General features: G+C 39.8%; 1 protein-coding gene across 9 annotated transcripts in view; it reads right to left on the reverse strand.

Moving 5' to 3' along the window:
• The window catches only part of maptb (microtubule-associated protein tau b), a 43,921-nt gene extending 20,206 nt beyond the window's left edge, over positions 1-23,715 (reverse strand). For 3 of the 9 annotated variants that reach the window (XM_026942409.3, XM_026942408.3, XM_026942400.3), the window contains exons 1-3: positions 22,794-22,957; positions 5,099-5,269; positions 1,735-1,851 (exon numbers count right to left, since the gene is read on the reverse strand). In XM_026942409.3, coding sequence (XP_026798210.3) covers positions 1,735-1,851; positions 5,099-5,252 — 271 coding nt within the window. In that variant the 5' untranslated portion in view covers positions 5,253-5,269; positions 22,794-22,957. Of the gene's footprint in view, positions 1-1,734; positions 1,852-5,098; positions 5,270-5,471; positions 5,935-22,793; positions 22,963-23,630 lie in introns of those variants that run through there. The other 6 variants (XM_026942405.3, XM_026942406.3, XM_026942401.3 and 3 more) reach the window with 5 other exon arrangements.
• Positions 23,716-24,238: the final 523 nt, after the last annotated feature.

Genomic DNA, 24,238 nt, shown 5'->3' on the forward strand with positions numbered 1-24,238 from the left:
GTCATTGATCAGTGTGTCAGACGGTCACTCAACATGTATCGCTAACCAGTACCTCATGTGCTCCAGAGAGTCATTACTCTGACCCGTTAGCCATTATCGCCATTAAATTCACTTCTGTGGACTGACCAGGAAAACACTAGACATGAACTGTGCCCTAAACTGACAGAAAAAAACAGGGAGGTTTCTTTAATCACTTAACCAAGAATCATTTTCTTACCTTGAGGTATACAAAGAGTCAATGCACTAGATACTAGATGTAACAATAATATAACTTTCTTTTTGCAGCTAACACCTGACGTGGATCTGAAGACATACAGTACATTCGCATATATTAACTGTAACTTCAGAATTACTGAGTTAAATCCGCATCCTACTTTCAGAGTACAAATTATTGCTTTATATAATTATTACATGTCAGACTCAATCATGTAAATCGTGACATGGTCCCAAAAGTTGAAAAAAAAATAAAAAAGCTTATCTTAGCAAGTGAAAATATGTTTAATATATGCAGGTTAATCTAATAATTCCTGTTACGAGACCGTTACAAAACAAATAAAATTATTAAGCCTATTTTTAGGCACATTTACAAATTACAAGTTGTCTTATTCAACTGGCAGATACCTTAATTTTTTTTAGAAAAATAAAAAAAATAAGTAAGAGGTGTGCTGTCCTATAAAGCGCTGTTATAAGAAAATAATCATTGACAGGGTGGTGTGATGAAGCAGTTACTGTTACCATCCTGAAGTTGATTATTTTTTATTTTTAACAGTGTGTCCTGAAGTGTTTTATTCCTCTTATACCACAGAAATTTACCAATGCTAATTTTTTTAACATTTATTAAAGAACAACCCATCATACTTTTTATCCATTTACAGCTACATTTAATATTGGAGAATGTACACAAACAAGTTCTCTCTCTCCACTGTTGTAAAATATAGTTACAGCTTTACCTCTGACTGTTACAAATCGACACTGACACTGGAGACTCCCTCCAAAAATGTTAAATAATGAGCACATTTACATAAACCTGTGATCTGCCTTGCAGCCTGAACTATCAATTAGCTGCCAATAGAACAAATAAATAAATAAATAAATCTAGAAATACGATTAATGATCTCATAATGACAAATATTAAATAAAATTGACCATTTTCACTTGAGAATTAATTCTTTGCAGTGATTAAGGAGTCACCATTCAAATTCATGTTAGCACCATTTTATGAAAAGCTTTATAGAAAATGCAACAGAAATTAATGCAAAATGTGATTACTAGGAAGGTGTAAGCAGTTCCAGTGGGATATCCTTTGTATTCACTGCAAGCAGCAGTGATCATCCCATTACAAATGGAAGAAAACTGGTGTTCGCGTATGATACTGCAATATAAAGCTGTTAAAAAGGTTAAGAATACTCTTTATCTGCGTTCCAGCGGTGGTCAAAAAGCCTGGATGGACAAAGGAGACAAACTGGGAATACCATTTCTTTCATTTCATTTTTTTTTTTAAGTCCAGAGAGCCACTGTCAGTGCGCTATACCCAATAAAAATGATCTCTTCATAAATTTAATTCATTTGTCCATCCTCCAGAAGGAAAAAGCTGGATTAATACAGACGTGAACCCAAAATGAAAGCTGAAGCAGCAGGGTTAAGGAGGGTGCTGGTGATGAAGCCAAGAAAAGGGTGCAGCTCAGGAAAAGGAGGTGGCTGGATAAAGCAGTGATGTAATTCACAATGGCATACCAGACACCACATCCTCACGACCGGAGGCAGCTTTAGGCTCTGTACCCTCTGTTACATCGTCCCGAGAGGGCGATTCCGGCTTTGACCCCTCTGTCTCCTCTTTGGGAGAAAGGCCATCTTGGAAAAGAAGATCCAGTTACATTTACTCATTTGGAAGCTGCTTTTATCCAAAATGGCTGCTCACACATTTTTTTTTTTTTAATAGAAAATGTGCTGATTGGAGCACCCTTTGTGCTGATTTGGGGAAAAAAAAAAGTACTAGTTAGTATCAGCTAACTAAATAGCCTAGCTTGCTCTCTACACTAGATTTATTATTATCAGTGATGCAGGTGAAATAAAGATTGGTGTGAAAGAGGTTGTTTGTCTTTGCTGTAGCTTTGGAGGCAGAAAAATAAGTGAATTTGCAGCCCCAGTTAAAGTGAGACATCACATCACACGTGAACATCAAAAAATTACACACACAACACTGTAAAAATAAATTCTTTTTATATTCACTCACTAACAAGATTCACTGTTTCACTGTCACTTTGTCCTCAATGTTTGTTTTTTCTCACTTGTCCCCCAGCTTGTCAGCCGATTGGTCAGGACGTGAAAACCTTCGTGACGTCACTCTGCACTTGTTCGATTCCAAGCCAACCACAGAGCTGAGCAGTTGAGGCACAAGTTTACGGTCACTCACACATCATCACACACCAAATGGTATTCGAAAGAACCTGAATTTCCGCAATCTGAACTGTATGAGCCATTTTTGTAAAAATATTTTAAAGTGCACCGAGCACTGTTTTGTTATTCATTATTCTCGTACGATATTTCAGGCTTAACACTCTTCTCTTATTATTCAAATATTTAATTTTAAAGTTTGAGATACATCGAAATACACTGTCCGACTGAAGCAGTGCAGACGCACAATGTACGACCTCTTCTTTACTCTCTCCCCGTTATATTCTTTCCCACTTTTTTCTTTTTCTTTCTATTTGCTTGTCACATCATTCATTTGTTGCTTCTCTTTTTTTCTTTCCTTCCTTTTCCCTCTTTTTCCCTGTATTTCTCTCATGGCTTGTCTCTCACGTTTTCCATCTTGTCCTCTTCTTTTCTTTCTGCTTTTCTTGTACTTTCTTTCTCTGTGTCCATTCTTTGGTTTGCTTTCGTTCAAGAAATGGAAATCTAATTTTTCTTAATAAAAAAAGAGGTTCCTCGGTTTGAGCACATGGTGTCGTTTTCAGATGAAATTAAAAAGCAGAACAGTTTATAATCTCCTCACAATAGTCACGTTTACATGGACACTTTTTGTTTCAATCGGAATGAAATCAATCAGATTGATTAATCCGATCGCAGTGTTTACAAGAATGCTGAATAAATTAATCGGGTTGATATGCGCGTTTACATGACAGAATCTTCTGACATGCGCACAGTGCACGAATACACATTTCCAGCTGTTCCGACACGCAGATACTAGCAGCCATTGCTTCTTTTTTTCATTTTAAAAAGCAGACTTAACATTTGCCTATTTCAGCTGCTAATTAGAAGACGACGAGCGCGTGATGTGTTGTGCGGTACTGCATGTATTTATCAAGCAATTAAAACGCCCCTTCCCGAGCCCAGAACAACGCGTCTGTGGATGAGGGTCCAAAGCAAGGACCGGTGGGACAACGTCGTCTTGCACCACTTCACAGACGAGGAGTGGAAGGAGAATTTTAGGATGACACGTCAGTCATTTATGACACTCTGCTCAATGGTGGAGGGGAACATGGCACCTGGTGAGGCTACGGTCAGAGCCCCAATACCGCTGACAGCCGTGCGTCATACGTCATTACGTGATTTGTACATCATTGCACATGCGCAGAACTATCTGGTTTCATTTTCAATCCGATGAAGTGTTTATATGTCCTCTCCATCGGATTAGAAAAGGTTTAAACCACCCCTTACGATCCAAATGAAATTTTAATCGGTTTTGGCCAATTCATTCCGATTGACGTGTTTACATGTGACTTTTTAGATCTGATTGTGCTTCTAATCCAATTACGATCGGATTATTAGTGTCCATGTAAATGCAGCTAATGTTAATCAGGAGATTTTAAATGCTCACTTGCACAAGTCTACATGTGTGTATAATACAGCAGTATAGTATAGTATAGTGTAGTATAATATATAGTATAAAATAGCGTATATGGTACGATTACTGATCTTTAGAATAGAAATCAAAGTGGAGGAGAGGAAAGTGTGTTCACTTGCTTTAATTGAGGAACATTACAAGAAAATGTGAGCTGTAAAATATGTATATAAATGCTTTAAACTCGTCTGTTAAGTCGTTTAGTTGAAATAAATGTTATGTAATGTTAGCAATCAGTCAATGTGGCTATATATTTCTCTTCATCTCGCCTCCAATGAGAAACTTTTACTGGTTAATGTATGCTTATTATTTTAAAGCAATGACTTTAATATGTCTTCATGTCAAGACTTTTACACCAAAACACCCAGTGTTTTTCTAATCAGCTTTACTCTGAACAAGGCCACAAAACTGATCTCAAATCAGCAGTAATAAAAAAGAATCTACTGTTTGAGCATCACAGGAACCCAGATGTATTGTTTTGATTACAGTAAACACACTGACATCATGGCGTCAACATGGTTTTGTGTTTTTAATGGCTCGATGAGTTGATGGTGTTGTTGATGTCTTGGAGAACAGGTTTCTGAGGCAGCTTTCTCTCGCCTCACATGCTGCCTGAGCAATCACCACAAAAATCAAACGCATCGCACATGAAATATATTAAAATCTTGGGAAATTTTCCCAGAACAGTTTGTTATATTTTATTTTAAAACAAACAGTTGGGCCAAAAATGTACACGATGGACTTCACCCCATTTTCTCCTTTCCAGCCAAACATTTCTGATGTCTGAAGATGAGGTTTACTTCTTTAGTTTTGCATAAACCCTGATTAAAATCATTTTACCAGAAGCTTCTAGTAAGAAAAACAAGATTCAGCACAGTTTTACAAAAAATATTAGATGAGCTGAACACCTTTTTCCAGCACATTCTGCGATACATTAGGAAACCGGGTCTCCTGATTTATGACATTAATTTCACATGGACTGTCCTGCTGTCTGCTTACTATCTATAAAAATGTCTTACATGAATAATCTGTATATGAGACATTCCAAAGTTTTATGTTATATATATAAATGTCCATTATATTCACTTTCCCATTAAAATGCGAAATATTAGGAATGATTACCAAGATTAAAAAAAGATTAAGCACTCTACGACTTTTTAATAACTTGAAGGAATATCGGGAAATGCTAACGTGACTACAAATGAAAGTAGTGTGTGTTAGCTTTAAATCAGAAAGCTGTGTCCTCATACTGACCTTTTCCCGGGCCGTCCCCAGGCCTCGTGTGTCCCGCCGTCCCGTTCTTCATGTCCTCCTGAGGGCCGTCGTCGAGGGTAACGTCAGCCATGGCGGACTCCACGTCCTCCCCAGAGCCGTATTGTCCGGAATTCATCATGTCCTGGTGCTCCATTTCGAGGTGGATTCAGTCTGTGAGGATACAGGAGGAATGAAACGGTGATGATGCAGTTACCGAAGAGTAGTCTCGACCACCACTGATTCAAAATGTATACAATTTCCCCTTCTACCCCAAATGTACAAGTTTGCTTCTTTGGTTCTGCACTGGAGCTATATGAGGCTAATGTAGCTAACAAATAAAGTTATAGCCACCAGTTTAGCATCACATGCTCACCTAAAAAGACGTTGTTTGTCTCAGTAACATTATTTGTACGTAAACAGCTTCATGTTCCCATCATCTGCATCACCTCTAACTCACAATTGCACCTTTAACCTGTAGAAATTTGAAAGCCACGCCTTCTACCTTCACATGAGATATTGGCTTTGACACGCTTCTGGTGTAATATTATCTACTCAAGAAATAGAGAGTTGACTGAAAAAAGGGGAAGGAAGGAGTTTCCAGAGAGCTTCCTGTACGAAACCTACACACATGTGTGTTGTTTTTATTACTCGAGCCATTCGATAACTGACATATTTAGTGAATGTTGTCATAACAAGCATGTTTACTCTGTTTTAAGCAATCAGCACTTCTGCCTTTTACCGGGAGTTGTACTACGCGTTATGCAAAGAGATTTACTCCAGTGTCCTTTAAGGGAAGCTGCTCAAAACACACATCAAGCATGACCATGTTCTACTTGTGTACACCAGCAAGTGTAAGTGTACACCTTCTGTGTGTGTGTGTTTGTGTGTGTGTGTGTGTGTGTGTGTACTGCATAAGGAACTTCCTCTTCTCTATACACTAGTCCTGTATTGGCACTAGCAGTCACATCATGTTATTTAGACACACACACACACACACACACACACACACACACACACACTCTCTCGTCTTTTACTATACTAAAGCCATGTTCCAATCGCTAAAAATTTGGGACTCTCTAGTAAAAGTTTCCAGAGAAACGTGTCATAAATTAGCTGAATATACACAACCTGAAATTATCTGTATATATATAAAATCCAAAATTGACTTTGATATATCTAATCTAAACACTATGTGGATACATATACTAAAAATGTACAGTTATTAATTTACCATATATGTTGACTATATATGTTTACATTTTTGGATACATCTAAACCAAAAATCAGATGGACATAGCTAATCCAAAAAATATATGACATATTTAAATAAAAAAAATATATCTAAACCTAAACTTGCTGGATATATCTAAAACAAAACAAAACAAACAAACAAAACAGATAGATATATCTAAACCAAAAACTAGCTGGGCATATTTAATTTTTAAAAAATATCTGACTTATTTAAATTTAAAAAAAGAACAACAACTGACATATCTAAATGGGAGAAAAAATAGCCTGCATATATCTAAGCAAAACAAAGTTATATGGTGGATATATCTTAATTAAAATTTATCTGAAAATACATTTAATTTAAGAAAAAAAAAAACCCTAAAACTTAGAAAACTAAACTGAAAAATAGTTGGATATACCTAAATGAAAAAATGTTAGCTAGACACATTACATAATTGAAAAAAAAAAAAAAAAGTTGGATATATCTAAACCACAAAAGGTACGTATCTAAATCAGTAAATATTTAATAACATCTAAACTATCTATTTTTACTGATGTATGTATTATATATGTAGTATATCAAATAGCAAACCATGAAAATCTCTATAGATAGATAGATAGATCTACAGATGAAGTGCAGTATACGCAGAAGTTGCAATAAAACAGGAGTAAAAGGTATAACATACAATAAACACAAACAAAAATCAATATAAGATCCATTAATCTCAGTTCCCAGAGACTGCAATGTAATTGTGATCTATGTTGTCATGTATAATGTATCGTACAGTAAACGACCATCTGCTGCTCATTAGCCACTAGTCAGTGTTCACTAGTGCACATGCTGCACTGTTGATTACTTCCTGAATTAAGGACGTCTCATGTCACTGGATTTTTTTTTTTGCTGCTATGCGAATGTGGCCTCTGGAAGTGTGTGACCCTGATATGTCAGTTTGTCTGTTTGTCTCTCTCTCTGTCTATATGTGTTGTTGTTGTGTCTACATGTCAGGGTGTATAACATGTCTTGCCATTTTTCTGCCTGCCCTCAGTCACTGTATATGAGGGAGTGTGTGTGTAAAAATGGTTTGTCCCCCACATGTCCTGCTTTAATCAGCTAATGCACTTTTCACCACAAATGTTCTGCGGAATAAATGAATGTCCCCACAGAACCAGACTGTATCCTCGATAGCCAGAATGTATGCTCGATGGCCAGACTGTATCCTCGATGACCAGAATGTGTCCTCGATGACCACATTGTATCCTCGATGACCAGAATGTATGCTCGATGGCCAGACTGTATCCTCCATGGCCAGACTGTATCCTCGATGACCAGAATGTATCCTCGATGACCAGAATGTGTCCTTGATAGCCAGAATGTGTCCTCAATGACCAGAATGTGTCCTTGATAGCCAGACTGTATCCTCGATGACCAGAATGTATGCTCGATGACCAGACTATATCCTCCATGGCCAGACTGTATCCTCGATGACCAGAATGTGTCCTTGATAGCCAGAATGTGTCCTCAATGACCAGAATGTGTCCTTGATAGCCAGACTGTATCCTCGATGACCAGAATGTATGCTCGATGACCAGACTATATCCTCCATGGCCAGACTGTATCCTCGATGGCCAGAATGTGTCCTTGATAGCCAGACTATATCCTCCATGGCCAGACTGTATCCTCGATGGCCAGAATGTGTCCTTGATAGCCAGAATGTGTCCTCGATGACCAGAATGTGTCCTTGATAGCCAGACTGTATCCTCGATGGCCAGACTGTATCCTCGATGGCCAGACTGTATCCTCAATGACCTGAATGTATGCTCGATGGCCAGACTGTATCCTCGATGACCTGAATGTATGCTCGATGGCCAGACTGTATCCTCGATGGCCAGACTGTATCCTCGATGACCAGAACGTATGCTCGAAGGCCAGAATGCTCATTGTATGAAACCTGCATGCATGTATGTTGTTTTAATCGCTATCTGACATATTTAGTGAATGAAAATCACTTGCTGCTGCTGAGGATGGCCCTACATGGACAGCCTACAGATCACCATGGATTTACTGTGGATGACCCCACACAGACACCCTAAAGATGGCTGTGGATGTTCTATCTTCAACACCATAAAGACAGCAACTGCTAAGAACTGATAACTTCAGTTTGATGCAATGAAACGTAAACTTAAAACTCTAATGATGCTCATTCCAATGTTTCTTTTAATACACTTAGCACTGCTTGACTTTACAGTGCACAGTTATAGAAGAGAAATGATTTATATTCGCACTATCCGGTGTCACCCAGATGAGGATGGGTTCCATTTTGAGTCTGGTTCCTCTCAAGGCTTCTTCTTCAGGGAGTTTTTTTCTTGTCACCATCGTCTCTAGCTTGCTCATTAGGAAAGAATTTAAAAATAAATTTCATATAAAATGTATTAATTCCATTTTTTTAAAAAGTAAATTAAATTGAATCAAAGGCCAAAATGTATCCTTGATGGCCAGAATGTGTCCTGTATGGCCAGAATTTATCCTCGAATGCCAGAATTGATCTTTAGTGGCCCAACTATATATCCTCAATACCCAGAATGCATCCTTGATGCCCTGAAAGTATTCTCGATAGCCAGAATGTATCTTCGTTGGTCAGAATGTATGCTCAATGGCCAGAATGTATCAGTGATGGCCAGAAGGTTTCCTTGGTGGCCATATTGTATCCTTGATGGCCAGTGTGTATGCTCAATGAATAGAACATATCCTTCATGGCCAGAATGTATTCTCAATAGCCAAACTGTATCCTCCATGACTAGCATGTATCCTCGGTGACCAGAACGTATCCTCCATTACCAGAATGTATCCTTAAATAACATATCAAATAAAACTGCCCTGCAAATATCAATAGTGTGTTCTCGTTGGTGAACTATGAAAAAAATGGAGCTTACCTCTATATCGGCAGCCTTACTGAAGCTACTTGTCTGCCGGAAATCTGATAGCCCAGAGACATAATCTGCATGTACCAAACGCCTAGGCTACCAATTTGTCCACCCCTGTTTTTAGCTAAATCCTACAACAAAGTTAACATATTTCTCTATTTTAGTGACCTTTTTTGCTAGACAATTATTTTCTTTGCTTGCTAAAACTAATTGTATTGCATGAAAGAGAGTCCAAATGCCCCAGCTGGTTGTAGCCAGGTGTCAAAAGATCTGAGAGAGCAAACATGGCCCTGCTGTTTATGAGGGATGGACATACATGTCTATCTAGCTAATCACAGGCCCAGAATATGGCATAAACACAGTATAGCAGTTAACACACTCCTCTAAGAGTTGTTAGAAATATGTGGCAAATATATATTTGTAACAACTAAACTGGGAGAAAACTGTATAAAAATAAGAAATCTAATCTATAAAAGCTGTTCTGTCAAACTCTAGCATTTGGAATACAGACAGGGTGAGTCATAGGGGTGTTATAAATCCAATCCAGTCCCTCCACTGCATCCATTATTCACACGGAGCAATCAGATTATCAGATTCAGTTAGCCATCTGTACACAAGGCTCTATGTTAGATCGGCCACAGCCCCTACAAAGCCCCCAGCACACACATTTATTTACTGAATATTCCACTGATAGACCAGGCTGCATGTCAGAAAGAGCCAGACACTCCAAATAGCAACCCCCTCACCACCATTACCAGCTGGTTACCAGAAATCATCATCACTTCTGTCAAATGGATCTAAGATGAGAATAGGAGAGAATAGGAGATATCTCATACATGCTTAGCTAGAAATGCTAATAGATGAAGAATGGAATACTGAAGGTCCAATTTTTTTGCAAAATTGTTGATGAATTGTCACCTCACAGGTTTACTGTCTCTGTGAAGTTTCACATCTTCTCCCTTTTTCCGTGTGGCTTCCTCTAGTTCTCCGGTTGTCTCCCACTTCCCAAAAACATGCCAGGAGTCGGATTGGTTATGGTAAACTGTCCCTAGGTGTGAATGTGTGTGTGGTGTCCTTTAATGAGCAAGTGTCCAATCTAGGGTGGATTCCCATTTCACGCCCAGTGTTCCCAGGACCGGCTCTGGATCAACCGTGACCCTGACAAGGATAAAGTCCTTAATGAAGTAGAATGAATGAATGAATGAATGAATAAATTAATGAATGAAATAAATGAATTAATAAATCAATGAAAGCTGGACATACGTGACTAGGAATAAGACTGCTGTTTAGTCACATTAACCAACAATGAATGAATCAACAAATTAGTGAAGAAACAGTTAAAACAGCTTTGTCTTCCAAGTACAGTAGCTTTCTCTCAAGCTAAAGCAATGACACTGGCCCTTTAAGAGCCTCCGTCTGTCTGCGGGGTGGCTGAGAGCCTCTTCTCTTTGTGTGGAGAGCTGAATAGAAATGATTGATAAAAATAAAAATTTTTTTAAAAATTAAAGAACGCTGACATATGTTGAATGTTCCTGCACTGATTTTGCAAGTCAAATCCTTATGAACATTTATATTTTATGAATTAAGGAGTTTCTGCTCCTGATTCAGACGATTCACAGGGAAGGGTGTGGGCGAAGGTTTGGAGCGAGACACAGGAGGAAAAAAATGGAGAGGTGGGAAGGATCTACATGGCTAGAAGCCAGCAACTGAAACAGCCTCCTCCCTGATTCATCAATATTTCGAACAGACATCACTGCAGCAATGGAGGGGGGGAGAGAGAGAGAGAGAGAGAGAGAGAGAGAGAGAAGGTGGGAAAAGAGGGTGGAGGTGTTACACCAATAATACACAGGAACAGCTTGACCCTGTTTCCAGTCAATTTCAGCTGAGGAGGAAGTGCTGGAGAGGAAAAAGGGAAAGGGAGAAAGAAAAAGCGAGAGAGGATGGAAGGAATGTGTGAAGGGAGGCATGTGGGGGAGGAGGGAAGAGATTAATCAATAGAGACAAAGAAAACACTGAGGTAAAAGAATTCAGATGCTGAGAGAGAGAGAAAGAGCGAGAGATAGCAGAATGACAGAGCAAATTTCAGGACGAAGAGACGGAGAGCACACAAAGCAAGGAAAGAAGGAGACTAAAGCCAGTATTACAGTGTGAGATCTCAGCTCTCTTTTAAGATTATTACTTGTTACACTGTGCAAGATCCTAATAAAATCTCAGCCAAATTCTACAAAAGAGATCGTGTGTTCTGCATGTCAGCTTATACGATGAAGATCCTCTAGTGATAAACCTGTGATTAAAGAAAATTACTTCGTTCTGCTTACGTCGTTCATCGGCGTGCAGAATACGGAGTCGCATAAACACAAACGTTCTTTAAATTGAGCTTGAAATAAGAAGGATGTTCAGTCCGTCCATTAGCATGATCGTTTTATGTTTTGCAATTGTTTTGCAAACGTCTGTGTGGGTTTTTCTTCATCCTATGGTGTCTTCCTATTGGGGGGGGTTTCTTTAGACGAGGTGACAGAAGAATCGGGCCAATCGTCGTACGGCGTAAAGCCGATTTAAGATAGGAAGGAGGCGAGACAGATGCAGGATGACACACGGGCTACAACGAGATGATGCAGCAAATTCCCACAGCAGTCGTGTCCTCAATCACATTACACAACACACAGCCTTGGGAGTCTACAGATTACACGGATTACACGGAGAATCCCAGACTGTCGTTTTCTTCAATCTTTCAGGCATGGAAAAAGGCTCAAGTCTGAAAACACCCTAACAGATAAAGGATTGCTCAGATACCCTTATTGGTTGTCGTGGTAACAACACAAGCATGTGTACACTGTGTAGTATGAGGCAGGCGAACGTTGTCTCCTTAGCTTGCTCTATGTAGCTAGCTTGTATCATGGAGAGTCGCAGTTCTGTGATGAGCACAAACAACCTGAACAAGGTGGTGTGTGTCGTGTTTGCTGCTACCGCATGGACCACAGCTAGGCGAGGCTTTCCCCTGACCGACTTCATTTACGAAGTTCTTGTAAATAATTCATGACACCATGAATCGTTGTACACACTAACAAAAAAAAAAAACCCACACACTGTGGTAGTGGTAGTGGGGCGTGGTCAGGACTGATGCGAGAGATCGAGCAGGTCACAAGACATGGTGTAACGTCTGTGTAACATTTACGGCATCCTAGTCCCTCGACGTACGTGTCAGTCATCTGACGGAGACCAAAGAAAGAAATGAAGGAGACGCAGAGCTTGAGCGAAATAAAAAATTCAAGAGTTTGGAAAGCCACACACAGCATTGATCGGAAACGCTCAGCCATTCCAGCTCAAAAATGGGAAACAATTAGACTTAGGAACCTAAGACCCCTTATTTGGTTCTGATCTCTGTAATATAATTTCATTATATACTTCTCAAAAATTATTATATTTTATCATATAATCAATTTATAATGTATTGTATAGTATATTTGTATATTATTCTATTTGTATTTTATACTTTTTTTCTAATATAGTAATAAAATTAAATTTTCGCATATGTTTATTTTATTTATTTATTTTCTATATTTATTAAAGAAATTGCATCATACTTTCATATTGGGAAAAAAATGAAAATATTGTTTCACTACTTATTTACTCAAAAGGGTTAAGAAACCAGAAAATCGATTATCTACGCTGGCGATATTTTAAACTGGTGGATGAGTGTGTGTGTGTGTGTGTGTGTGTGTGTGTGTGTGTGTGTGTGTGTGCGCGCACTCTTACAGCTCTCACTCCACCAGCGCCTGCTCTCTCTATGCCTATTCATTCAATCAGAAAAACGACCATCTGTCCCGCCATGCCCCGGGGCTCTGAGTGTGTGTGTTTGTGTGTGTGTGTGTGTGTGTGTGTGTGTGTGTGTGCCCTGAGGGGCTCTAACAGGTTACGCTTATGGGGATTTTTTTTAAATGAGAAAGTGTATCAGCGTAGGTTGATGTGAGCTGTCTATTAGGGATATATTTTATTGATGGATGCCAAAGAAGTCTTTGTGGAAACGCCCTTAGAAAGGAAAAATAAAAGAATCGAAAAAGAACACGCTACAGTGTGATTCACTTAAACCGCAAACTTGAGAACCTGCTTCAGAATTATCCACGATAAAACATAGGAATGTGGAAAGTACCAAAATAAAACACTTGGTGTCATGCTGTAATTTACAAAGTTTAAAAACTTTTTTCAGCCCTAAAATACTGATCAAGACGTTGTCGCTATGTTATCAGAGAGAGCATACTCCATAAGTACGATTAGCTGTACCACGATCATTTCACCTCTGTGAAAATTGTGAGCCATGCAAAATATTTCACTGCGGTTATCTAACACTTACCGATAGACAACTACACTGCAACATCGTGACTAACACCAAATCACAACGTTACGTGTTACTTTGCTACGATGTATCTAGGATTGTTACTTCTCTAGCTGTCACAGTCTTGTTGCGAGAACATTTTGGTAATCTGAAACATACTGTGGTAATTTGGTGAGTTGAGTAAATCTGTTTTCAAGGCTGGAGCTAACACAACAAGTAACAGCATCTAGTTCAGTCGCTGTAAATCGAAAATGTACGACTTAAGGTTACTTGGCCTACAGTAAAAAATCGAAATAATGCAAGTACGTAGTTGAGCTTTGACTTGAAGCTACGTGTAGAAACAAAATCTGGATTGTTGAGCGTTCACGACTGAGTGAATATTCCAGGCCAGACTCCCTCACAGTCCACCTGACAGACTGCTTACATAACCAAGCCTCTGTGTGATGGTGCTGAAATGTCATGGAGGCATTTGTGGAGCTCAAACACAATCAACACAAACAAGTCTAGTGTCCCAACACTGGATTAACCACAACACACTTAATCACTTAAACACAGAGAACAGCTACAGTTTCACTATAAATACTGTAACACGATAACACACACCACTGTAGCAGGCTGGGCAGCTGTAGTCACATGACTACTGTTTATCTGATCAGATTTATGATCTGCCATGTGCGTGTGTGTGCGCGCGTGTGTGTGTGTGTGTGTGTGTGTGTAAGTGTAAGGAAGCAGTTCAAACCTCCCCGTCGATACACAACTCTGTGGTTCTGACCTAGTTTACAGTGTCGCACCTATCAGAAAGCATCATCTGCAACATCACTGCTCTGACTTTCTCTCTCTCTCTCTCTGTCTCTCTCTCTCAATTGGTGCTGTCTTCTATATCCATTCCCAATTTCCCATAATGCAATGCACCACCCATGCACCAGATCAGTTAAAAACTAAGCTTCAGAAAATGTGAACCGTCCCACATACTGTAACACACGCAATTTTCTCTTTTTTGTTTTTTTCTCTCTCTGTCTCCTTCTTTGTTATCTCGCTGCATGTCTCCCTTTTCCTCATTTGTCTTTTCCCCCTTTTGTCTCATTTTCTATTTCTCTCTCTCTCTCTCTCTCTTGCATTTTTTTCTGCATCTCTTGTTCTCTTTGTGCCCCCATTTATCTCTCTCTTATGCCTTTCATGTTTCTCTCTTTTTCTTTGTCTCTCTCTTTTTTTCTCTCTCTGTGCTTCTCTCTTTTCTGGCTTTTCCCTCCGTGTCTCTTCACCTCTCTGTCTCTATTTCTCTCTGTATGTGCCTCTTTTAATCTGTCTCTCTTATTGTCTCTGCATGTATATTTTTCTCTGTGTTCTTTTCTCTTATGTCTCGCTCTCTTTCATTCTCTCTTTCTCAGTAATTCTGTTCACACTCAGTAAAAGGCTCTGATGTCGTGATCTTATAAATCAGGTTTTGCTTTAAAGAGATAAATGTGCCTCATTTACAGTGCAGGTTGGAGACTCGTATTTGACCTTGCAGTATCACATACGGACATGTCCCTGACTCTGTGTGTGTGTGTGTGTGTGTGTGTGGTGTCTCCGCCATCTGTGTGTCCTGCTGAAATGAGTCCAAATTCCCAGCATGCTAACACCTCACACCTCGATACAGATGATGCACTGAGCATTTTTAAACACTAAAACTAAACATGTGCCGATAATCAGTTACACGATCCGAAGGACAAAAAGTCCAGCCTTAGAACTAAATCATAAAAAAATAAACTTGTTGCTATTTTTAAGCTGAAGTTCTAATTTCTAATACGCGACTGTTGCTATGGTTACCTCCTATCTGTCGGTGTCGCTTTGTATTAAAGTTATCCACTGCACTGTAACCTATGAATAACTTATTGAACTTGTACCTGTTGTCATGGTTACACACAGATTTGGTGCACTGATTTAGAATTATGATTAAATTTTTCTACAACAGCAGAATCCCGATATACGAAAATCACCTCCAATCTATGTATCTTACTATCTAGCATTAGTCACTAAGATAGCTACGATAGTTACATCCCTCTATGATACAAATCGAGTAAAAACACTAATGAGCAATGCTCCAGGGTCAAAAAACACAGCGGAAATGCCCACTAGGCTGCCCCATGGTATATAAAACATCATAAAATGCCCTCTAGGTGCCCTTACAGTGGAGAAAGCATGAGGAAGTGCCCTGTTGGCTGCCCTTTAAATGGAAAAACGTGATGAAATGCCCTCTAGGGTGCTGATACATGTTATAAACTGCCCTTTGGATGAGGATAAAGTGCCTTATAGGCTCTCCTACCAGAGGAAGCACCTGCTAGATGCTCCTATTTGCAAGAAAACTTAAATGCCGCTATGTGCGAGTAAATGTGATGAAGTGCCCTAATGAGTGCTCTTCTAGTAAAGAAAACTAGAGATGCAGTGCCCCACAGGGTTCCCTTACGTGTGAGGAAACGTGATGAAGTGCCCCAATGTGCAGTGCCCTATAGGCTCCCCTACACGCAAGAAAACGAGAGAAAATGAAAGTGCCTCCTAAGTGCTCCTAGTGCAGGAAAATGTGCGCTCTAGGGTTCCTCTATAGTAGAAAAACCGTGAGTTAATGCCCTCCAGGTGCAGCTACTGCATGTAGGAGGTTCCCTGCCCCTCAGGCAGCCCCTGCTTAGTGTTAAAGATACAGATCAGGACACCAGTGTAATGTATATCTCTGAATCGGTATATTATTAGAGAAGAGTTCTCCCGGGATTACCCCCGCACCCCCAACAGCGTCTTTTCTCAGGTGTGTGTTTCCACTCAGACGCATTAATCCCCGGATTCTCCCTGGACAGTCAATAAAACTGGCAGGCCGTAACTACAGGACTGTTCAAGATGCGGTCCGTGCAGATTTATTAACTCAGCCACTAAAATCATGCGATCAATATTTATCCCCCATCACTCCTCATTCATCTCTGCGGGAGCCGTGTATCATCGCTCCTGCTCCTCCTGTTAGCATCGCTAGCTGTTGCTATGGCGGCGATGAACCTGAATAAAAAAAACCCTCACACATACTTTTATTATTACTTAAATGATTTAAAACAACTACAGCTTCAGGAGCACTTTATACACGTTGCAGGGTTGAGAGATTGTGTCTCATATCATAATTGGGTCCTTCTTAATCCCCTCAGTCTGGAAACAAATAACCTCGAGATTGTGACTGATATCAAAACCCAATTTTAAAATTTTAATGTCTGTTCACTTTTTTTTTTTCATTTTGCACATAAATTATGTCTTTTTTTTGCGCAATGGTGGTATAACACATCTGAAACTTAAGAACGGAGTAAAAATGTAAATAAACAAACATAAAATGATAATCACTTGATATCCAATCTGCTACATGATAACCTGTGTTCACATTAGCGAGAGACAAAGCGACAGGCGAACGTTCATTTTTGAGCTTTTCTGAGCGGACGTTAGTGACGTTCCTGCACTCAGCGCAGCTCCGGCTCACATCACAGCTATGAGAAGAGAGAGCAGGTTCACGCAATTCACCACTGTTTCTCAAGAACCAATCACAGATCACCTCTGTTTCTCAATGACCAATCACAGATCACCTCTGTTTCTCAATGACCAATCACAAATCATCAGTTTCCCAACGACCAATCACAGATCACCTCTGTTTCTCAATGACCAATCACAAATCATCAGTTTCCCAATGACAAATCACAGATCACCATTGTTTCTCAATGACCAATCACAGATCACCTCTGTTTCTCAATGACCAATCACAAATCATCAGTTTCCCAACGACCAATCACAGATCACCACTGTTTCCCAATGACCAATCACAGATCACCTCTGTTTCCCAACGACCAATCACTGATCACCACTGTTTCCCAATGACCAATCACAGATCACCTCTGTTTCCCAACGACCAATCACTGATCACCACTGTTTCCCAATGACCAATCACAGATCACCTCTGTTTCCCAATGACCAATCACAGATCACCTCTGTTTCCCAATGACAAATCACAGATCACCTCTGTTTCTCAATGACCAATCACAGATCACCTCTGTTTCTCAATGACCAATCACAAATCATCAGTTTCCCAACGACCAATCACAGATCACCTCTGTTTCTCAATGACCAATCACAAATCATCAGTTTCCCAATGACAAATCACAGATCACCATTGTTTCTCAATGACCAATCACAGATCACCTCTGTTTCTCAATGACCAATCACAAATCATCAGTTTCCCAACGACCAATCACAGATCACCACTGTTTCCCAATGACCAATCACAGATCACCTCTGTTTCCCAACGACCAATCACTGATCACCACTGTTTCCCAATGACCAATCACAGATCACCTCTGTTTCCCAACGACCAATCACTGATCACCACTGTTTCCCAATGACCAATCACAGATCACCTCTGTTTCCCAATGACCAATCACAGATCACCTCTGTTTCCCAACGACCAATCACAGATCACCACTGTTTCCCAATGACAAATCACAGATCACCTCTGTTTCTCAATGACCAATCACAGATCACCTCTGTTTCTCAATGACCAATCACAAATCATCAGTTTCCCAACGACCAATCACAGATCACCTCTGTTTCTCAATGACCAATCACAAATCATCAGTTTCCCAATGACAAATCACAGATCACCATTGTTTCTCAATGACCAATCACAGATCACCTCTGTTTCTCAATGACCAATCACAAATCATCAGTTTCCCAACGACCAATCACAGATCACCACTGTTTCCCAATGACCAATCACAGATCACCTCTGTTTCCCAACGACCAATCACTGATCACCACTGTTTCCCAATGACCAATCACAGATCACCTCTGTTTCCCAACGACCAATCACTGATCACCACTGTTTCCCAATGACCAATCACAGATCACCTCTGTTTCCCAATGACCAATCACAGATCACCTCTGTTTCCCAACGACCAATCACAGATCACCATTGTTTCCCAATGACCAATCACAGATCACCATTGTTTCTCAATGACCAATCACAAATCACCACTGTTTCCCAACGACCAATCACTGATCACCACTGTTTCCCAACGACCAATCACTGATCACCACTGTTTCCCAATGACCAATCACCACTGTTTCTCAATGACCAATCACTGAACATCATTGTTTCTCAATGACCAATCACATATCACCTCTGTTTCTCAATGACCAATCACTGAACATCATTGTTTCTCAATGACCAATCACCAATCACCACTGTTTGTTCCAACCTCGCACTTCTTCGTTTTTTTGTTTTAATCTCTTCTTGAAAATATTTATAAATAATTAAAGTAACGATGTTTTTCATGACTACTCACCGTTCATGACTGTTCACTGTCACTCTTTTTGTCTGTGATTGAAATTTTAGCATTTCGTAAATATGATCATAAAAATTCCCTATTCTGATAAAACTCTATTCTGTTCTATTGTATTATATTCTTAATGAAAATCTTCCTTCTTTGTTTCCTAATTTGTAATTTGTTATGCCAATGAACGAAAAATTAATATGCAAATTAGTCTGTGATGTCATCTAGTGACTTGTAGAGACCTTCTGAGCATGCTTTAGCTACCTTCCTCAGAAAAGAGTTAAATTGTTAATCACTGTTATGTGTATGAAAGTCGATCCTCGGCCCAGTATTAGCATCTTTAACTTTCGACTTCAGCATGAAGCACAGAGCGTCTCATTTACAGCCACCACACTCAGCGTGAAGAAGAGAAATAATTACCCAGAGAATGCATTTTGTACTGAAACGTCTAACAAGCAGCGTGGTCAGTAAACTGAATATCGCTTCTCGACCTGTGCTCTTTAATCACCGTGGATAACTGCATTATGTACAGCGGAAATTAGGAAATTGAACAGAGCCAGAGCCTGATTTTAGGAAAAAAAAACCCTGCGTGCATGGCTAAAGTTAAATCCGGCTGCGTCTAATTAATGAAGGCCAAAGTCATATTGAGCTCAAACGTATTACTATCCTACAGTATTATAAATATCACGTGTTACTGTCTCCACCCCCGGCCTATTGTTTATTTACTGATTACCCTAATGTGTTCGCCTGTTCTGTGTTAAACCTTTGATTAGTTTGTCTACTTATGTCCTCCTTTTTCTGTCCCTAGTTGCGAAGTCTTATCGTGCACTTCATAGTGTTCAGGCTAAACCTTCCTTCCTTCATCCTGCGTTCTTCGCTTCTCCTATAACTTCCTGTTTTTTCACCGTCACCTTTTTCCCCTATTAACGGATTATCTTAGTTTAATGCTGTCTACTTGTGTTTTGGCCAAAGTTACAGACATTGACAATGAGTCTCGGAGTTCCACTAATAAATGCTGATTAGTGATTAGTGATTAATGATTAGTGTCTAATACAGACTATATAACTACTGTACTTAATTACCGTTACCACACTGGATTTCAACATTTGTCATTCCACTGCACTTCAATTAACTTCACACCTGATCTAAACTATCATCTTCACTGGTACAGTTCTACATCATTATTTGTATGTTTACTTATTCATTTTTAATTTATTGATCTACTTTTTTTCATTTTTGTGTGTATATATATCTTTCTTTCTTTCTTGAGAGCAATTGTAACATGGCAAAGCAATTTCCCCCTGGGATTAATAAAGTTCTTTGAATCTTGAATCTTGAAATACTGTTCCGTGGCGTTTCCACATTTGTGTCCTGCGTCATCTATCCGCACGTTACACCAAACCACATATCAGTATCATTATCATTATCCTGAATCGTGTGTGAAAATATGATTTTCAGCATCGATTATGTAATCAATCGTTTACATTCATATATAACATTTGGTGGTTTAGGAAAGATATAATGTCTAGGAATGAAATGGACCGTATCAATGACCGTATTCTACACTGCAATTAAATTGTTTCCCCAAAATGAGGAGCTTGATTTATTTGGGAAGCTCCTTCATGAAGCTGGTTGAGGAATACTTAGGAATATTGTTAGGAAATTAATATATAAAAATAATTTATATTTGTTGAACATCTCCTTAACTGCTGCACAATTCCATAACAATGTTATTTCACAGTGTTTATGTCTTCATTGTTATTTTAACGGTAAAAATGAAGACCTTCCTTCTATAAGCATGGAGAGTTGAATATGTGTACACGTGATGATAGATAATCCCACAATCTGCTGTGAGAGCTACTGGCCACGTCCCAAACCGCACAACACCGGGCTAAACATTATGTCGATACAGCAGGTCATCATTTATGCAGTCAATCCTTCATATTCAAAGGTACAGTGTGGTGCTTTAGACGACGGGCAATTCCACACACGCCAAACGTCTACGTCTATAATGGAACACATTTGTGAGCACGGGAAGAAAATAAGTTATAAATGACCTCAGATCTAAAATATATATTACTGCTCCGTTTCTCTGTGTATACAGCTGGCTCGATCCGGCAGACATGGACGACACTTACAACAGTTCATCATCAAATTAGTTGGTTACCATGGTTACGTCCCAGCCCACACACTACTGTACTAACAGTTACGTCATTATGATACACCAGTCAAAGATGAGCAAATTTACATATTTGAATTCTGATGTTTTACATGAGGTTGATTGGCAACTTTAAATTTCCCCTAGGCGTGAATACAGTCAGTGTGTGTGTGTGTGTGTGTGTGTGTGTGTGTGTGTTGCATTTTAATGGACCGGCATTTAATTAGCTTTTAAAGTCTCCCAAGTAAAAGCCACATACCAGTAGAGCCGAGCAATATGACAAAAATATCATATCACGATACTTGAACACATTTCTATGATACATTTTATGGTATGTATCACAACGTTATATTGGTTGCATTTTTTTAAAAAACAGGAGATATTCGTATTTTGCAATATCCGTGATATTTCATAAAAGTGCACTGTGACATAATTTATCATGATATCGATATTACATCATCACATCGCCCAGCGTTTGTCCTATCGTCAGGAGAGCATGATTTCGAATCCCAGGAGTCTGAGAAAGCGTAATTGGTCGTGCTCTCAAGGTGGGAGGGATGACGTACTCTCTCGTACTCTCTCTCCCCCTCTATGAATCACAGAGGCTCTAGCCAATCATGGGCGTCTGTGAGCTCGTGTATGCAGAAGAGGGCGGATAGCGCTTTCCTCCGAGTGTGTTACACCGCCCCGTGACGCTGCTGGAAAAGATGCGGTGGCTTCACGTGTCTCTGAGGAAGCACGTGTTGTCAGACGAAGCTGTTGCGTGATAAGCAGAGTTAGCAGATGACTGGATTAAATGAAAGAAAATGATTTATACTAAAATTACCACCATAGCGTCAGGCACTCTAAAGGTTTAGGGAGGGGCAAGATGCTGATTTTTGTTACTGAGCTCATTTTAAGGATGGTTTTATCACGCAAATCTTGCAGCCCTGATCTTCACATGCAGATATAGACAGGGATTAGTTGAGACCCACCCATGTAGTGTGTCTATCTAGGGAGTATGAAGCGTTTAGGATTCAGCCGAAAGGATGGGCGTGGAGGTGGAGGAAGTGACAAAGATGCCGACGTGCTCTCATCTCCCTAGCCTTTTTTTTCCCCCTCTCTTTGAATTACTAGTTAACAACGACGAAAATTGTGAAACGGGCTAAAAGAAATGCTGTAATTATTGACAAAATGGCGCATTTTTAAGGCGTAAAGTTGAGGCAGATGCAGGAACACGGTGCGCGCGCGCGCGCGCCCCACTGCCGAGCCGCCTCGTGGAGAGCGCGCGCACGGCGCAAGGAGGGTGTGTCCGTTGGAGGAAAGAAAAAAAAAATACTAACGTTACCCCTTAAACATCTATACAAATCTGCTAAATCATCTAAAATACAAAAAGATACGAATAATTCCCAGAAATATATCGTTTGATGATGTTTTAAAGCAAGAAAAGACGCTTAAAATAAGAGGAAAATGTTTGTTTAGCTTAAAGCTAACCCACCAGCACAAAGCACAGCGCGTGAAAAAACCGTTAACATTTAAATTAACTGTCAAATATTACTGGCTAAATTGGGCGTTTGGGACGAAATTTGAAAATTAAACCTTTCCAGAAACAAATATCGAGGTCATAAATGACATTTTATCTCCTGTAAAGGCAAAAAAGGATGAAAGTACACCTGCTCCGGGTGATCTAATCACATTTCCTCCATTATAACATAATATAAATGAATAAATATTGACACTAACCTGTTAAGAAGAATGAAAGGAAAGCGATTTTTTTTCACAAACTACTCCTCGATGACGGCAAACTTACAGCGTTAACGTTTCAGCATTACAACCGGCAACCGCAGCATCAGCACCACCAAAAACCCCCCGGTTACACCGACAGAGGCAGCGGCTCGAGTCCAAACCACTCCTTGTGCACTATTTAGGGGCCCTGCATAGGGTGTGACGTAATGGGCTTCTAGAAGGGCGTAGTGCGCACTAGGTCTGATAAGGGAGGCGTTTGAGATACGAGCAGCCTCCCATTTTTTTTTCCTGTGAACCAGGAGACTTGGCATGAAACAAAAGCCAGAAATAAAATAGAATATAAAATAAAATACGTTATTTATTTTAAACGACCATATTTAACTGATTACGATGTGCAATTGCAATGATAATAATAATAATACTAATGACAAAATAAAAATTAAAATGAAATAAATATTTGACACAGGTTTGACAGGCAGCTTGCTAATGACATCCTGCACCTGTGTTTCTGTAAAAAAAAAAAAAAAGGATAAAAAATGAAAAAAAAAGCAAAACTGAGATATGAATCTACACCATACCTCTTCAAAAAACAGCTTTGCCAGCTAGCTTAGCTGATGGCTCAACATTTAGAGAAGTAACTAGAAGCAGCCCATCCTCTTTCTCTCTCTCTCACACACACACACACACCCAGCAACAGCAGATTCAGACGCACAGACAGGGAGCAAGCGCTCATCAAACCAACTGAGACACAGTTTCTTAGTCACATAAGCTACCTGTAGATGTAAATGGTTAAACCATGGCCGTGTTGCATGATTTAGAAGATGTCTAACTCACCTGCTTGACACACACAGTTATTGTCTGTCCAACTGCAGCAGTGTGCATTGATCAGCGGTAATCAACTACAATGCACTTCCTCTTATGGCCTGAGGAAGATGGGGGCGCTATAGAGACTGAATCACAACAGAGTGCAGTTCCTCTTTTGGCCTGAAGAATAGAGAGGGCGCTATAGAGACTGAATTGCAGCAGAGTGCAGTTCCTCCTTTGGCCTGAAGAATAGAGGGACGCTAAAGAGACTGAATTACAACAGAGTGCAGTTCCTCCTTTGGCCTGAAGAATAGAGGGGGCGCTAAAGAGACTGAATTACAACAGAGTGCGGTTCCTCCTTTGGCCTGAAGAATAGAGGGGGCGCTAAAGAGACTGAATTACAGCAGAGTGCAGTTCCTCCTTTGGCCTGAAGAATAGAGGGGGCGCTATAGAAACTGAATTACAGCAGAGTGCGGTTCCTCCTTTGGCCTGAAGAATAGAGGGGGCGCTAAAGAGACTAATACATTTTCCCCAGTTCTATTCAGCAGTGCTCTACTGGCATGAATGTTATCTCACATTATTGCCAAAGCAAGTAATTCAAGTAAATAAATAAATAGATTGTAACTGTATCTGTGGGC

The sequence above is a fragment of the Pangasianodon hypophthalmus genome, chromosome 29 (genome assembly GCF_027358585.1).
Source record: "Pangasianodon hypophthalmus isolate fPanHyp1 chromosome 29, fPanHyp1.pri, whole genome shotgun sequence".
In the NCBI taxonomy this organism is placed as follows: domain Eukaryota; kingdom Metazoa; phylum Chordata; class Actinopteri; order Siluriformes; family Pangasiidae; genus Pangasianodon; species Pangasianodon hypophthalmus.